Genomic DNA, 18,309 nt, shown 5'->3' with positions numbered 1-18,309 from the left:
CGGTTCTTATGTGCAATGTTGGCTTGCAAATAGGTTAAGTCATGTCTGAAACAGATTTAAAAAGCGTTTGTCAAAGAAATACCTAAAAGATATGACGGGAACGAAGATGTGTTTTTCAAAATAGTTGGGAAACTCGGATTTATGGGGTATTAGCTAAGGCATGCTGTCGGTAATTTATATTGCCAACTTTAAACTTCTTTAAGAACTAATTGGGCAGTTTAGGGATTATGCAACTCTTCAACTTTTCTTTCTTCTCTTTTTTGATACATTAAAAAAATCATTTTATTGCTTTTTAAAAATCATCTTTTATAAAGGCATTTGCAAAAAGAAGGGAGAGGTGATAAAAAGATTTTCCTACCTAAGTGGCTCTGATAAAAGGACTTGTGGAGGAAAATTGAGCAATTCGCAAAAAGGAGATTTCAGCATATGGGCAAATTTCAGTTAGGGCACTCTTATCACAATAACCTGAAAAACTGAAAGAGGGTGACAGTATGTATGTGGGTGAAAGGTGCTTCACGTTGAGCATCAATTGGCAAAGAGAAGCCGACCCTTTTGTTCTTAACTCTTGATTTAATTGATGACAATGTTTTTCACAAGCTTTAGAAGCAAAGTAAAAGAAAATATGAAAAGGAAAACAAGAACACAGTCTAATCTTTTGTGGGCTCAGTCCTCTCTCTGTATATGTGCATATCTCTGTACCCATACAGTCACATAAGCTATATTTGTGTATATCACCAGCATACATATAACATCAATAACAGTACAATATCATTGATATTCCAGAGTTGCTAAGCTGTTAATACAGTACAGTTTCATTCTGTTGTTAGGAGACATATTTTGGCTGTTAAGTCCTTAAAGTCTTTCAATCAAAGGAACTACAAGTACTCTGCTTACAGTCAGTGATGGTGTCATTGATGAAAATGGTGGTTTTATTTGGTTCTCCAAGCACTGCACCCACTGGCATCTGGAGAACTAATTCAAACCTCTCTGGACCCTCCAAGATGGGTTGTCCCAGGTCATCAAGGATTGTCACTTGGAATATCTGCATATGCACTCCTGGTGCAAAGCCCAGAATTCGGCTGACGCCAACATAATCTATTCCAGCTAGTGGGAAAGGAAAGGTCAAGAGTGAGACTGTAGGATTCACTTTCACAAGTTTTCCTTCAAAGAAAAATTTTCTTCAGGGAATAATCACATTCTCCTATATACACAGCAACTTCAGAATCATATCTAGTGGGCTCAACCCCCAGAAAGAGAAAGTTTCCATATTCTACTGAATGCCATGATAGTCTCTCATCCATGAACATGGGCCATCCTCATCAGTGTTCTCCATGTTGAGACCAGGCACATCACTTTTTAAGTACTTCCACAAAAATCCCACTGATAGACTGAAGGTTCTCTGAAGGCAACTTCAATTTGTAGTGAAGAATTTATCTTTTTAATTTTTATTGTTAAGATAACTATCAGGAATTTAATTTTCATTAGGTTTCACTCATTCACCTTTGCTAGATATTTGGTTAACCTTATCACATTCTGCTCAATTTTACTAAGTCATGGAGTTGGTGCCACTTTCTGCGTTATTAATTATTTTGTAAGTTAGTTCACCTAATCATATAATTTCTTTGCTACTTATTTTAAAAAGTCATCAAATGTAAAGACAGCGGTAAATTATAACCAGTAGAATACAATAGAAGACCCTAGGTAATATAAATATATTAATAAATCGAGGAACAGAATATTTATATTGTCTCAAGGTATCTCTCCATAAAATAATTATTAATTGCAAAGGAAGAAAAATAACTTCACAGTGGGGAGACCTGGAAGATACCACTTAACCAAGTGATCAAAGTTAACACCACCATTAATAGGATAAATGGAAATGGTGTGCCATTTGATTGGCTCCAGTGACAACACAGTGTCATCTCTGCAAATTTCCTGCCAAAGATGCAGAGCCTGAATCTAATTATAAGGAAACATCAGACCTGGTGGATCTTGAATGAGGTGTTTAGATTAAATTGCAGTAATTTTATCAAGTTAATTTCCTGATTTTATGCTTGCATTTTGGTCATAGAGGAAAATATCTTTGTAGGAATGGCATTCTAAGTTTTCAGAGAGATGGTTCCAAATTTATTGACAACCTACTCTCGATGGTTCAGGAAAAAAAAACCCTGCTTTTCCTGTACTTGTCACTTTTCTGTGAGTTTGAGATTGTTGCAAAGATATTTTTTAAAAAAGCCATTAAATAATTACATTTAAGAAAGACAAAGCAAGATTATGCTGAAAAATACCAGGGCAGGAGAGCAAGGAAAAGAGACTTTTGGATCTTTTACACTTTGGTTCAGGTCTTGAGTCTATTGCTTACTTGTACCAACTACTGAAACTCTCTGAGTCTCAGTTTCTTTAATTGCAAAATGGGGTAATTATTGCTATTTTACAAGGTTGTTGTGAAGATTAGAGATAATACAGCAAAGATTCTAGCATGGAGTCTGGCAAATAGTAGGCATCTAGTACAAAGAAATTATAATTATTATTTATGTAACAAGTTATAATGATATAGTATAACTATGTATGCATAATTATTATTGTTAATTAACCAAGCTGAGCAGAAGCATTACTTAAAAAAAAAAATTTTTTTTAACATTTACTTATTTTTGAGAGACAGAGATAGAGCACAAGCAGGGGAGGAGCAGAGAGAAAGGGAGACACAGAATCCGAAGCAGGCTCCTGGCTCTGAGCTGTCAGCACAGAGCCCGACGTGGGGCTCAAACCCATGAACTGTGAGATCATGACCGGAGGCGAAGTTGGGCATTCAACTGACTTAGCCACCCAGGTGCTCCACAGATGCATTATTTCTATTAGTCCATCCCCACCTGAGAGCTAGCAGAAGGGTCATTACTTGTATGCAAAGGTATTTATCTAAATGAATTCTAATTTTATTTTCCCAACCATAAGCAAAATAGCCCAATAAGCCAATTAGTCTATTTATTTTTGTTTCCACAAACACATAGAGAGTGAAAAATGACCTCTGTAAATTAAGAAAAAGAAAGAAGAGAAAAGAAAAAAAAGCAAGAAGAAAAAACCAAAAACCCACTAAAAAACCTTGTAAGGATCATTACTGGTTTCATGTACCATGTGCTATGATATAATCACTGGAGAGTTATAACATGTGAATTCTTCCAAGAGCAAGCACCGTGCTCTAAATCTGTCTTTATTTTCCTTCTTTATATTCCTGTTTATGGGTACATGCTGAAACTGGGTTTACAATTTGAGAGGTCAATATAGATTTTATTCTCTTGATGCCTCATTAGTTAGTGTAGACTTTAATATTGCTGGGTTTTATTTGCAAGATTTGTGCTTTTATCTTAAAATATTCTCATGTGCCTTGGATATCCTGAACTAACTGATTGTCCATGACCTAGGAGACTAAAAGTTCCCAGATGACAAATGAGAAAATGTGGATATCATTGTAGATGGAAATTCCCCTTTCTTTTCCTGTTGAATTATTCTGTGTTTTGGGTTTTTGTTTGTTTGTTTTATTTTTTGGTAAAGCAGCTGACAGGCTTGCCAGAGCAGGTAGTATCCAGAACTGTCTAGCTCCACTGTCAGCCAGGCCTTAATTGTCCATATCAAGAGGGGCAAAGGTGAGTGGGCCATGAAGACACGATGCTTAAGCCAAGGAAAATGCCTGAGTCAGAGTGTAAACCTCCTGTCCTTCTAGGGTCTAACAGTACCTGGGTTTCCCCAGGAGACAGGCCTGATTCAGCCATTAAAGAGGTATTTTGGTCTGAAACACTGTTACGAACAGCTTATAGTATCTACAAATATTCTGAACTTCAGAAAATTAATTTGGGTCCATGACAATCCAATGGGTAATGAACGGATCATAAAGTCTATTTTATAAACAGCAAAAGTCATTACATACACAGACCATCTATGTGCTCAGGTAGGAGAAACTTAAAATCAGGGTCCATTAACAAAGACCAGGCATACTACACTTAACAGACTAGTCTCCACCCTATACATATATCTTGATAATGATATATTTTTTATTTAAAAAAATGTTTATTTTTGAAAGAGAGAGAGAGCATGAGAGGGAGGGGACAGAGAGAGAGGGAGACAGAGAATCCCAAGCTGATAGCACAGAGCCTGATGCGAGGCTAGAACTCATGAACCATGAGATATGACCTGCACCGAAATCAAGAGTCAGATGCTCAACCAAATGAACTACCCAGGTACCCCATGACACATTTTTTTAAAAAATGGTCCTCTCACCTTCTGCTGATGCTGGCTCTGTCTTCCTGGAGCGCACAGTGACAGATGATGCTTGTGAAAGGTCAGGGCCTGTCCTCCAGACACAGATCTCTAAGGAGCCAGCACTTTCATCGACATGATACTCAGCATTCCCAAAGTGCAGGGTAGGCTCTAGGGAGGCACCAAAGGACAAATTAAGAATACTTCAGCCCACCAGGCCAACTATCTCATTAGCCCTGTGACCCTGGATGTTTGTCACAATCATCAGACTTGACAGATCCCACAGACTGGAGAAGGAAAAAACAACACACACACACACACACACACACACCCATATCAGAATCACATGCCACAAATTTGACTCCAGGAGGTGCAGTGAGATAAGATCAGCTAGAATTCTACTCTCTTTTCTGTTTCAAGAGATTTCTGTCATACAAAGAAATTTCTCTGTTGGGGAAAATTGGCCAACTAGCTGTAACTCAGGCAAGTCAGTTATTGTTTGGGAAAGGATGGTGGGGAATTTACAAGGCTTTTTCTCAGGAGAAAGTGCTCTTTATGTTGAGGGACAGTCTAGCCAGGGTTCTGAATTTGAGGACTGCTGCTGTTCCTTTTTTCATAACACTTGTTGATCACAGGGATAGACAGAAATCCTAGGGGGTGGCAGGATCCCATGAGATGAGATGCCAGAAATGCTCCACTGGAGGCAGAGAAGGGGGTCCCTAGATAGAGTAGGTTGAGGAAGCCAAAGTGGAAATCAGACTTTGGGGGGCAGGTAGAAGGGTAGCCTATATCTCCTGAAGGGAGGAAAAGTTTGACAATGAGAAAGTTAGGACTTTTATGGGTATACCTATTTATATCTTGTTCTCGGTGTTTTAAAAAGTAGCCCATGAACTTAGCTGACTATTTAAAGCTTACACAGGTTTAGCTAGCTGTTATACCAGACAGCTATACTAGCTGTCATGGAAAGGTTTTAAAATGAATGTTTGTGTAGACTGTGAAATCTGGAGGCAAGAAAAAAATGTAAACACCAAGAAGCAGCTTCACCATGGAGGAATGACCTCCGAGAGAGTAAATGGAAAGTTAACATTATAGAGGTGACATCTTTGCAAGCATAATGCAACACGGGAGCATATCTGGATTAAATTTAAAATTTTGGAAGGTGGAAATCAAGCTTAATAAGCCTTATTTACTCAGGATGTATTTTAGTAGATTTCTTAATGCTGAGGAAAGTTTTACTCAAAGTTTTAACATGGCATACAAGACCTCTCCTTATCTGACTGGAGTCCATTTTTCTGGAATCACTGGGCACCACAACTGGCCCTGTGCCCTGTTGCACTAAACAGCTCACTGCATACCCAACACACTGTGTGTTTCTGGGCCTTCACTGTTGCTGGTGATTTTTCCTGAGCTGGAACTCTCTTCCCAAATATCCGATTTCACACATTTCTACTCATTCTTTAAGAATGTGATTAAGAGTTACCTGCTCTGGGAACCCATATATAACTTACTCAAGAAATTCGGCATTCTTTACCCCATGCTTCCTAACATTCTGAGTAGCTCTGTGCCTGAGGGGTGGGGCACCCTTGCTATGGGCTCACCGTAGATGGGAGGACTGCGCTCACAGAAGAGGGGGGGGGCATTCTGTCTTTTCTTCTTGCCTAGACCTTTCAAGCCATCTCCCCATTGCTGCCGATGAATATTTCAGATACTTCCAAGCTTGGGACAGGACAGAGGGAGGAAAGGCAAAAGGAGCAGGGAAGTTCTTTCTTAGTGGCTATCATCATGGTGATCACATGCTCTGGTCTTAGACAATGGAGGAAAACTGATTCTCTTTCTCACAGGCACTTTTGTGTGTTCTCTAGAGAGCCCTCACTCCCGTAGTTGTGTATTTCTCATTTGCTGTTCCCTTGATGAGGATGATGCATCTCTATTCTTGTGGGTCACTTAATCATTTCTCAGTCCATTAGCATTGGCAGTGCTTCTGCTTAGGCTCGTTCACCCCTCTAGATGGCGCCTGCAGACAAGACCTAAGACGAGTTCATTCTGGCTCTCTCCCCTGTGTGCCTGGCTCACATTTGGTCCATGGCAACCTTTCTGCAACTGTTGCCTTGACAAACTCTAGGAATACTGTCTAATCCTGAAGCAGCCCCTCTTTTTTGCTCATCCATCAGAGCACCCAACCAGCTTGACTCCTACGTTGTGATTTTCCAGGTAGAGCCAAACGTCAATTCACTGTGTCCTCCATATTGTACAGGACACACATTACTTCCCAAACAGTCTCCTTAGAACTCTTTTTCTTAAGATGTCTGGGTGGCTCAATCAGTTAAACATCCAACTTTGGCTCAGGTCATGATCTCACAGTTCGTGAATTTGAGCCCTGCATCAGGCTCTGTACTGACAGCTCAGAGCCTGGAGCCTGCTTCAGATTCCGTGTTTCTCTCTACGCCCCTCCCCTGCTTGCGCTCTCTGTCTCTCAAAAAGAAATAAATGTTAAAAACATTAAAAAAAGAACTCCTTCTCTTGATTTATGACCTCTGTAAAAAGTTAAAATGTTAAAGCTACCAAGCTAACACGCTATTCTGTGTTTTTATGACAACCTTACACACTTCTCAGGGTCAGGGACTATAGTCCAAGCGTACCCTCAGTGACACGGAGGCTGGTGTATTACAAGTACTGAAGAATTTGTCAAAAAAATCATTTTAACTCACTTCTGTTACATTTTGAACTTATTACAAAGGGTTTTTTTTTTGTTTTTTGTTTTTGTTTTTTTTTAGGTTGGGACAAAGTGATCTGATATTTTAGCACAGAACTTATTCTGTATTATGTATAGGGAAGGGCAAGAGGTAAGAAAGAGAAAACATACTTGGGTCATATATGTTGCTATGCAGAAAAAAAAATGTGCCAAGCCTCTAGGAATATAGTCAGATGTAAGATGTAAGAGGAGGATAGTGCCACTTGGAAGAAAAAGATGCTCTGTGTATGGCGCATCAGGAGATTTGTTGAAATGGAGAAAAGACTGCCTCTGTGTTGCCCAGCAGTGTCTCCAGTTATCTTTGTCCTAGGTCTGTCTAAAGAACTGAGGTGATGGCAGTAATCCTTAAGGGAAGGCAATTATGAGAGCATGACCCCATCACATTTAACGTTAAATTGATTCCACAGCCGTAGATGCGTTTTTATCTCCTTTCAAAGAAAATGATGGTTGTGACCCCAGCACACTTACGTTAAATTGATTCCACAGCCATAGATGTGTTTTTATCTCCTTTCAAAGAGAATGTCCTTTAAACAGAAATAGGGAAAAGGAATATGACAAGTTGGGAAGTGAAGCGCTTACAAGAGATATGACTGGCATGTAATTCAGTGGAATTCAATGTCCAGATTCAGGGAAATTTCATGACAAGATCCAGAAAGGACTTTCAGAGGAAGTGACAGAAGCACTATTGGTAAACATTGAGAAACCCCTCAGAACAGGATAGATGTCAAAAGATGGAAGGTAGGAAAATGTCTTTTCAGTTGCCTCAGCAGAGAAAATAAAATCCAGAAGCAAACTGGTAAGCTTAATCTCTAGAAAAATTCTCGAACAGTTTATTTAAAATGATTTCTGAATTCTTAGGAAAGAAAGAGGTGATGCCTATGAGTCAATATGAGTTCTTTAATATCAGGCCTCACGAAGTCAAATTCAATTTTGTTTTGTTCAGTTAAACACCTACTGAACATCCCCTCTGTGCTCTAAGCACTGTGGTAGCTAATGGGGATATAGAGGAGTAGGTATTTTTTGCCCTCAAGGTATTTTTGGTATAAGAGGGCAGCCACACCAGTTTCAATCAGCTGACCCCTGCGTGCTTGGACAAGAGAAGGCACAACCTCAAGGCTCAAAGGAGGAGTCCTGGGAGGAATAAAGCTGTGCTGGATCTGAGGATGAAGGAGAATGGACCAATGGGAAAGCTGGGAGGAATGTTCCAAACAGAGTGGCTAATACGGAAAAAGGCATATAAGCCTGAAGAAGCCTAGTGTCTGGGGAGAAATACAAGCCTTTGTTTCCTAGTGATATATGAGATGAGAGTAAAGGGATATTGGGAATGCATTAGAGAGGAAGGTAGAAGCCAGATACTGCAGGGACTTGGATCAATTTGAAGTAAATGAGTCTTTACTTTTTAGACTCTATAGAACGTGGGAACCGATTTTAAGCAGTGGAAAGGTGGTTGGCTTTTGCTGTTGTTTTCTGTACATCTGTCTAACTTCAGTGTGAGCTACAGATTGAAGGAAGAGTTAACGTTACCAAGTAGGAAGCTACTGCAATTACCAGGTGACACATGAGCATGGTTTGAAGTACATACTAGTATTAAGGTTGAAGGGGGAGATGAATGGGGTAAGTGTCCTGAGCAGCACCCAGTGGTTGGATGTAGGCAGCTTCTAGGATGCCCTGGGGGTGTGGGAGTGGAATTGTCGATAACTTAGTTGGGAATATAGGGGGGGAAATAGTCTAGACCAGGAGTAAGAGAGGGCAAGATGATGACATCTGATGGGATATCCAAGTAGACAGGTCTAGAAAGGTTTAATGTGTGAATCTGGATTTCAAGAATCAGGGCTCGAGATAAGATTTGAGGGTGTTAGGCACACAAGTTGGAGTCCATCCTGTATAGATGATATAATCATCCAATATGGATGAATAAAGAGAATTGTAGTGGCGGAATCAACCTTTAGGGAAACTGGCAGAGGGGAAAAAGTGCAAAAGAGAAACAAAAAAAAAAAAAAAAAGAAAGAAAAGAAAGAAAGAAAAAGGAAGGACAGACAGACAGATGAATGAAAAAACAGATTGGTGGCAAGAAAGGGGGAACCAGGAGTATCAAGAGCAGAGAGTTTTGAGAAAAATGAGTGGTCACAAGGTCAAATGTGGTAAGCATTTCCAGAAAGATATGTGCAAGACAACAGTGGCAATCAGTGCGAAACAAAAAAATACATCTTACGAGACTTTAAGCTGCAAAAAGTGAACTATGGCACCCAAGTTTAAGAACAAAAACAGTGGGGTGTTTGGGTGGCTCAGTTGGTTGAGCATCTGACTCTTGATTTCAGCTCAGATCATGACCTCATGGTTTGTGGGTTCAAGCTCCACATTGGGCTCTGTGCTGATGGTGGGGAGTCTGCTTGGGATTCTCTCTCTCACTCTCTCTCTTTCTCTCTCAAAATAAATTAAAAAACTTAAAAAAAAGAACTGAAATAATTTTTTCTATTTATGAAGCCTGTGGCAATTGTATTGTAATATGAACAACCCTATACAGCACAGTGATACTCTTTCTTCTGAATGGTTTCCTAGTTTTACAGCACAGAAAAAGGTCTTTCAGGTTTTAAAACCATTTATGTGTTGAACTTTATCTTGGTCTTGCAACAGTATTAACCACATAAAAAAAAAAGTTGGATGTGCTGATTTCACCAAAATGACACCTTGTTTATATGCAATTTCTTTACACAATTTTTCTTTACAATGTTTTCTTAAATCTGTCATCATTCTGTTCAATACCCATTCAATGATAAAGATACTAATCTATGTGGCAATCTTTATAAGCAAATTTTATGCATGTTATACAAATCTTATTGCCTCAGGACAAAACTAACAGCCCTCTATGAAACTGGACATCAATTTTTTCTTTGTAGCAGATTACAAGTTTTCAAATCACATCATAAAAACTGAAAGAAACATCCTCAGTAGAAAACAGGAATCTGCTATAAGTGTTTAAATATAAAACAGACACAATTTGCTAATTAAAAGTGTCCTCAGGGGGCTCCTGGGTGGCTCAGTCAGTTAAGCGTCTGACTTCCGCTCAGGTCATGATCTCACAGTTCGTGGGTTCAAGCCCCACATCCGGCTCTGTGCTGACAGCTTGGAGCCTAGAACTTGCTTCGGATTCTGTCTCCCTCTCTATCTGCCCCTCCCCCACTCACACTCTGTCTCTCTCTCCCTCAAAATAGATAAACATTAAAAAAAAAAAAAGTGTCCTCAGTTTCCTCCTGCCCCTGGTACAGGGCCAGTGGAAGTTAGGGTCTGAAGCCTACCACACATTCATTTAGCTAATACTTATTGGCCATACTCTGTGGTATCTGCCCTCATCAGTTGCTGTTTTTTATAAGGGATTCTGTGGTAGTGCAGGGCCAGGATCTTGGATGGTTCAGTTGCCTCTGCTCCTGAATGATTTCTTTTCTTAGCATTACTCCATGGTAGTTGCCTTTACAAAGGTATTCCTGTAGGTGACCCATCTGACAAGGAGATATTTGATCTCTGTTTAAGGAAGCAAAACACTTCTCAGAATCTAGCTAAATAGAATAACAACATTTCATCCCTTAAAAGGTACAGCACAGGGAATACAGTCATTGGTATTGTAATAGCGTTGTATGGTAACAGATGGTGGCTACCCTTGTGGTGGGCACATCATAACATAGAGACTTGACCATCACTATGTTTTACCCTTGAAACTAATGTAACATTATGTGCCAACTATACGTCAATTAAAAAAATTATCTAAAACAACCCAAACCAACCAAACAAAAAACCCATTGCATTCCAATTCTAATTAGAAAAAAAAAAGTTTTCCTTCAACTGGCTTGGCCACATCTTTAGATTGCTGGATAGTTGGCCTAAATGAAAACCTACTTCTGCTACAAGATGATGGACTCGACATGTCTGAACAAAGAAAGCATTATTGGTTCTTAACAAGTGCCCAGACTATGGCAAATTACACACAAAATCCTAACCCTGGAAAATGAGTGTGCACTTTGCTCAATATTTTCCCAAATCGTCAATTTTGTAAGACACTTGTTATTCCTGACTGAAACGACAACTATATTACTGCCTGAGATAGACTACACATTAGAGTTTGATAAAAGTTTAGTGCTTAAAAACTGAATTAGAGGAATTGTCATTTAACATCAGTATTCCAAAAGATTATAATCACGTGGTAGGCACACATGGCTATTTCTCAAGGAGAAGGTAAAATGGTACCATTCAAAGGAACCAGTAGCATCATGAATGGCAAAATCTCTGAATACCTTTAGTCTAGTGACTAAAGTGGAAGAAGCACCCATAGCAGTCATTCAGGGGCAGTTGCTACCTGAGCGCCACCGCCGGGACCTGAAAGGGGAGGAAGTCACACCTTAGAATTTTACAGAATACCTTTGCTGAAATATCATTAATTCTGACTGTGGAATTGGGATGTTTTAGGGCACTTACTCAGTACAGTCCATCTGGGGCTACAGGGAACGTGACTGTGCAGCCTCAGCAGAGTGGGGCTAGATTAGTATGGTCACATCTGTAGCAAAATTGCTTTATGAAGTTTACTCTGTGTGGGACCTAGAAAAGAGAAAGCAGCCAGAAGAAAGAATGGGCTGCCCATTTCTAGCCATGTTAAAAGGAAGAGTATTCTGACCATGGACCTTGAGAGTCCAGAACTCCCAACAGTCTTTGCCCAGGCTAGATAGAGGTGGTTCTGTGGCTTGATGGCATTGCTAAGATGCACATCAAACAATTTCCTTCTTATAAGGTCATTGCCCATGTAGTCTCCTTTAATGAGTGGGTACTGGGGTTTTCTAAGCTTAGCAAAGTGCTCTGTCGTCAATAAATGTTAAAGGATCTGAATGCAAGTTTCCTGGATTCAACCATTACTAACAGTGACTTGCTCAGAAAAGTATGTAGCGATTAAGATTGTTTATACTGAACTAAAAATCGTCCATTATTTCTGTACATGACTGTTTCCCCATTCAAAAGATGTCATGATTTTGAGAAGTCTAAGTAGAGATCAAGTCAGATGTGACAGGAAGGCAAGAGAAAGACCTTATTTGACTTTGTGGTCCTGTGCTAAGTGCACAGTAGGTCACTATAAATGTTTCTTGAATGACTTAATTACTTAAGAATCTACTAAAATCATTTCAAACAATACTGTAAGTTAACAACTGTATCATATACTGGATTTTGTGTTAATTTTCTTCCTTTTTGTTCTATTTTTTTCCCTTTCTTTTTATATTTAGCATTGGAGAGTGACACCATTTCTCCATTCTAAACATGGTAAGATTTAAAACTACTAAGGTTTTTAGGGGTACCTGGATGGTTCAGTCAGTTGAGCGTCTGACTTCAGCTCAGGTCATGATCTAGCAGTTCATGAGTTGTGAGTTCAAGCCCCACATCGGACTCACTGTTGTCAGCACAGAGACCACTTTAGATCTTCTGTCACCACCTCTATCTGCTCCCCCTCCACTTGTGCTCTCTCAAAAATAAAAAACAACATTCTGAAACTACTGAGGTTTTAAAGTAAAAAGTAAGTGGGGATATGTCAGGACTCAAAGAGAAAGTATTTCTCTTTGAGGGATTAGGACATGGACTTATTTGAGGGCCATTATTCAGCCTACCATATTGACCAATAGACTTGAATGTCCACCCCTTTGACAGTTATTCATTTCTTACTGTACACACAAACACTGAGATTTGGGTTAAGAAGCTCGGTCCAAGCTCTTCCATAAGGTGGGTCCAAGAGTAAACTCACTTTTGAGCACACCAACAAAGTCATAGTCCATTCTGAGCCCTGTGAAATTTCTTGCTTAGCTCTGATGTCTGTTGGATCATTTATGCTCATCTCTGGTATTTGTAGTTTTGCAGGACACTCTGGTGTTTTGATAAACTCTTAAAAAGTGTTAGGGAAAGAGGTTGTAAGAAATATACTTCTCACTGGGAAAAAAAAGAGAATCATTGAAGGTTGGACAATCTTATTCTTTACTTTTGCTTTAGTTTTTCAGGATGATTTTTAAGAAAAATTTCTTCCTAAATGTGTGGGTAAAATTGCAATGTACTTCCTTATCAAAGTGTAACTCATTATATGCTTAGAAAATGTTACAGCATGAAAAACTATATAGTGTACAGACATTATTTTGGGGGATCTCCTAGAACCCAAGTAGAAAAAATAGCATGAGTGAAACAATAGGAATTTATTTATCTGGAGGAAGCCTTGGAGAAACAGAAAACAAAATGGGTAGCCTGAATCAGAAGGCCATTCAAATTCAGTGATTAGCCGTTTTACCTGACTTTTTAGGAGCAGTATTTTAACACAAATTTTTAAGTTCATGACAACATTTAAAAAATACTCAAATATTCTATAGGGTATTTCATTTTACAGGTATGAGTAATGATTAACTAAAGCCTTAAGAAGGACTTCAAGAACTGTCAAATTCTAGGGGCGCCTGGGTGGCTCAGTTGGTTAAGCATCCAACTCTTGATTTTGACTCAGGTCATGCTCTCACGGGTTCATGATATTAAGCCCTGCATCGGACTCTGTGTTGATAGCATGGAGCCTGCTTGAGATTCTCTTTCCCTCTCTCTCTCTGCCCCTCCCCTGTTCATATGCACTCACACTCTCTTTCTCAATACATACATACATACATACATACATACTTTGGAAAAAAAAAAGAAACATCAAATTCTAGAGTTGGAAGCGTCCCTAGAGATAACACATTTAAACCTCCTTACTTTATGGATTGGGAAACTGAGCTCCAGATAGCTTGACCTGACCAACGTCACCTGGAGAGGTTGTAATGCCCAGCCTCAGAATGCCATCTAATCTTGCCTAGATCTGAACACAGCAACTCACGGCCGCTCAAATCCTGACAGAAGCATGTTTGAGAGATGAAGCAGTCTGAGACTGGTAATGAGATAGTCTGATCCTGCTCCTGGCTTTATCAACATTTTCTCTTGAAAGTGCCTCTTGTAGAAAGGGCAATTGAGACCTAGGAAAATAATATTGGGCTTGATACTTTGTATCACATCTGGGGCATGGGGTTGGTGTTGAGGAGTGAGGAGACCCCTTCTTCTCTGGCCAAATTTCAGCTGGGATACCCTGGAACTAGAGCCAAATTTTTTGTCACATAGGGTAGGAAGAAAAGTCTGGATGCCTAGACATGGGAGCTCCATGGTACCCTTGTACCATTTGAAGAATCATGTACTTATTGTTATGAGCAAGCCCCCTTATGCTGCTAAGATGAGGGTCACTGTGGGCAGTCCAGGTTGGAGAATCAGATACTTAACTTTGGTCCTCTTCTTGGCTTCTTTCTAAGTCTTGGGTCACATCCTTAGGCTGTTTTTTTTTAAATAAATTCATACACAAATATTTTATCTTCCTGAATTATTTTTTTGTTCTTGGGGTTGGTGATATCTATGTATTTGACAAGCCACTCACAGTCTTTGGAGAAAGGAACAGCAAATAGATTTATCTCTCAACTGTTGAAGGACAATGTAATAATAAGGCAGTTATTGCCAAGAGTTAATAAAAGTAAAAGGGAGCCTACAAGATGGGAGAAGATATTTGCAAACAACATAGCTGATAAAAGATTAGTATCCAAAATCTGTAAAGAACTTATCAAACTCAATACCTGAAAAACAAACATCCAATTAAGAAATAGGCAGAAAACATGAATAGACATTTTCCAAAGAAGACATCTAGATGGCTAACAGACACATGTAAAGACACTCAACATCACTCATCATCAGGGAAATACAAATCAAAACTATGATGAGCTATCACCTCACATCTGTCAGAATGGCTAAAATTAACAACACAAGAAAAAACAGGTATGGGCAAGGATGAGAAGAAAGGGGAACCCTCTTGCATTGTTGGTGGGAATGCAAACTGGAGCAGCCACTCTGGAGAACAGTATGGAGGTTCCTCAAAAAACTAAAAATATAAATACTCTATGATCCAGCAATTGCATCTTTGGGTATTCATCCAAAGGATACAAAAGTACAGATTTGAAGGGGTACATACATCCCAATGTTCATAGCAGCACTATCAACAATAGCCAAACTATGGAGAGAGCCCAAATGTTCATCAACTGATGAATGGATAAAGAAGATGTGGTACACACACACACACACACACACACACATATGCACAATGGAATATTACTAAGCCATCAAAAAGAATGAAATCTTGCCATTTGCAATGACATAGATCTATTTATGCTAAGTGAAATAAGTCAGTCAGAGAAAGACGAACACGAAATATTTCACTCATGTGGAACTTAAGAGACAAAACAAATGAACATATGGGAAAGGGGGTGGAGAGAAGAGAGGGAAACAAACCACAAGAGACTCAATGATAGAGAACAAACAGGGTTGACAGAGAGGGGTGGGTGGAAGATGGGCTAGCTGGGTGATGGGTATTAAAAAGGGCACTATTGTGATGAGCACTGGGTATGTGACATGATGAACCACTGAATTCTACTCTCGAACCCAATACTGCACTATATGTTAATTAGCTAAAGTTGAAAAAAAAAAAGGAATCATGCAGGTTACCTAGGGAAAAAAAAAGAGTTGAAAGCAGGAAATGGACTTACCATCATTAGGATCAGCCAGGATAACCACCTTTGTCGTGGGGAACTGGGCTCCCAGTCGCCCTCCCACTGGCAGGCTCAGTGAAACACTGAAGGATTCCTCCTCTTCATAGAGGGAGTCATCGATGATCAAGACCCGGCAGCTTTTCTCAGCCTCATCCTTGTCAAAGTGGAGGATGCTGGCGCCATCTTCTGGACGGGAGACGTAGTCAGAGAAAGATAATGCAGTTGAAGGAATGGAGCCTGAGGCAGAACCTGTAGGAATATGAGATGGAACAGAGAAGGTGAGAAGAAATGGAATTCCAAGTAGGAAACCTGTTCCCCACTGGTTCTTCAAACTATTTTTAGGTAACGGCATGGAGCACAATGCTATCTGAATTATAAATCATACTTACCTCTGACAATCATAGTTATTAATATTGTACTTAGAAGGCTTTCAGAACAGTTATTTCACAGTTAGTGGTCTTTAAATAGGGTACATACTGAATAAGTTCTGTTAAATTAGGGGCTAAATAAACTGAAGGATCACAAAATACTAGGCTTGGTTTAGCTTAATTCGTTCATGTTACAGATGGGAACACTGAAATGCAGAGAAATTAGGATCAGAGAGTCCATGCCATGGTCGTGGTACAGATGTCTTCCTGTCTCTCCCCTTCCCATAGCCACAGAGCTACAGAGTACTGTCTACGTAATCTGACTCTTCATGCCCTGACTAGAGTTCCTTGCATGGCACCAAAATGCAGCCACAAAATTACTAGTTATTTTAGAGGAAGTACAGGATTGATTGGAAGATTTCAGTTTAGATGCACTGTGTTTTAAATTTTATTGTAATGATTTACATACATTAACATCCCCAAATTTAAACGTACCATTTGATGAGTTTTGACAAATGTATACAGTCATGTAGCCATTACCACAAGCATAATACAGAACATTTTTATCCACCCATAAAAGATGACATATACCTGTTGCAATCCTTCTCCTTTCCTGTCTCCCAGCCCTAGAAACCACTAATCTGTTTTCTGTCACTACAGATTTACTTGCCTTTATGAGAATTTCATATAAATGAAATATACATTTCTTACTCTTTTGTGTCTGATTTCTCTCATTTAGCACAATGTTTTTGAGATTCATCAGGTTTTTGTTTTTCCTTTCTATTACTGAATAGTATTCTCCATTGTATGACTATGCCACAATTTATTTTTCTACTCACCACTTGATAATTTGGGTTGTTTTCCATTTTTAGCTCTTCTGAATAATGTTGCTATAAATATTCTAGTACAGGTCTTTGAATGGGTACATAATTTTATTTCTCTTGAGGACATACTTAGGAGTAGGATTTCTGGGAATTAGTGCAATTTTTTATTGTGGTAAAATAAAAATAACCTAAAATTTACCATCTTAACCATTTTTAAGTGTACATATCAATAGTGTTGTTTATTCACATTATTGTGAAATATTTAGAATTTTTTCATCTTACAAAACTGACACTCTATACCCATTAAATAGCAACTCCCCACTTTCCCCTCCCCTCTCAGTCTCCAGCAACCACCATGAATTTTCAACTCTAAGTACTTCATGTAAGTGGAATTACACAGTATTTATCTCTTTTTTGTGACTGTCTTATTTCCTCTAGCACAATGTCTTCAAGGTTTTATCCATGGTGTAGCATGTGATAGGATTTTCTTCTTCTTCTTTTTAATGTTTATTTATTTTTGAGAGAGAGACACACACACAGTGCAAGTGGGGAAGGAGCAGAGAGAGGGGAGACACGGGATCCGAAGCATGCTCCAGGCTCTGAGCTGTCAGTACAGAGCCCAACACGGGGCTCGAACCCACGAATTGCAAGATCATGACCTGAGCCGAAGTCGGATGCTTAACTGACTGAGCCACCCAGGTGCCCCAATTTTCTTCTTTTTTAAGGCTGGGTAATACTCCATTGTACACATAAATCACATTTTGTTTATCCATCCATTTGTCCATGAATACTTGGATTGCTTCACCTTGGCTACTGTGAATAATGTTGCTATGAACAAGGGTGTGCAAATATCTTTTCAATTCCTTCCAACTTCTTTGGATATATCCCCAGAAATGGAATTGCTGGACCATATAGCAGTTCTATTTCTAATTCTTTGAGGAACCTCTCTACTTCCATAGCCGTTGTACCATTTTATAATCCCCACCAAGAGTTCAAGTCAGTATATTTTTCTGCAGTATTAAAAAAAAATATCAACACAACAGGTTTAGAGCTAAAAGAGTAAAAAGTAGTTACAGTAATTTAAATGACTTAGGCAGACCAGATTTAGGTAGAATAAAGACTGTAACATTACTCAATATATTAAATAAGCACTTTTTGAAAAGAATAAATATTTCTCACCACACTTCTCCTTAATAAGAAGCAATGGGGTTATGACAGTGAGCTTCTGAACTGGACATTCTAGTTTTGCAGGTGTCTTTCTTATTTGTGGCTATGGTATATGCATATATACAGGCTAACACCAATGTCCACTGCCTTCTTGCCAATGTGCGTTGATATAAATATAAGTTGATATCGATGAATGTGTGTTTCATGTATACACACAGCTTGTCAGAAAGTGAAGAAGATTCCTAAATTGATTTCATAGGTTTTGCTCGGAAGGGCACTAACTCACAAAATGTTTCAGGATGATTTTTCAATAGCACAAGTTTTAGAATTAT

At 39.1% G+C, this 18,309-nt stretch overlaps 1 protein-coding gene across 1 annotated transcript in view; it reads right to left on the bottom strand.

Moving 5' to 3' along the window:
* Nucleotides 1–859: 859 nt before the first annotated feature.
* FREM3 (FRAS1 related extracellular matrix 3) overlaps nt 860–18,309 on the bottom strand; it is a 90,950-nt gene continuing 73,500 nt past the window's right edge. Inside the window, exons 6-8 of the mRNA XM_007091774.3 lie at nt 15,616–15,867; nt 4,273–4,422; nt 860–1,104 (exon numbers count right to left, since the gene is read on the bottom strand). Of these exons, the coding sequence (XP_007091836.2) occupies nt 863–1,104; nt 4,273–4,422; nt 15,616–15,867 (644 nt within the window). The 3' untranslated portion in view covers nt 860–862. The remainder of the gene's footprint in view (nt 1,105–4,272; nt 4,423–15,615; nt 15,868–18,309) is intronic.

This window comes from Panthera tigris, chromosome B1 (genome assembly GCF_018350195.1).
Source record: "Panthera tigris isolate Pti1 chromosome B1, P.tigris_Pti1_mat1.1, whole genome shotgun sequence".
NCBI classification, from domain to species: domain Eukaryota; kingdom Metazoa; phylum Chordata; class Mammalia; order Carnivora; family Felidae; genus Panthera; species Panthera tigris.
The sequence above is the reverse complement of the archived record's forward strand: the minus strand, read 5'-3'. Positions and strand labels throughout refer to the sequence as shown.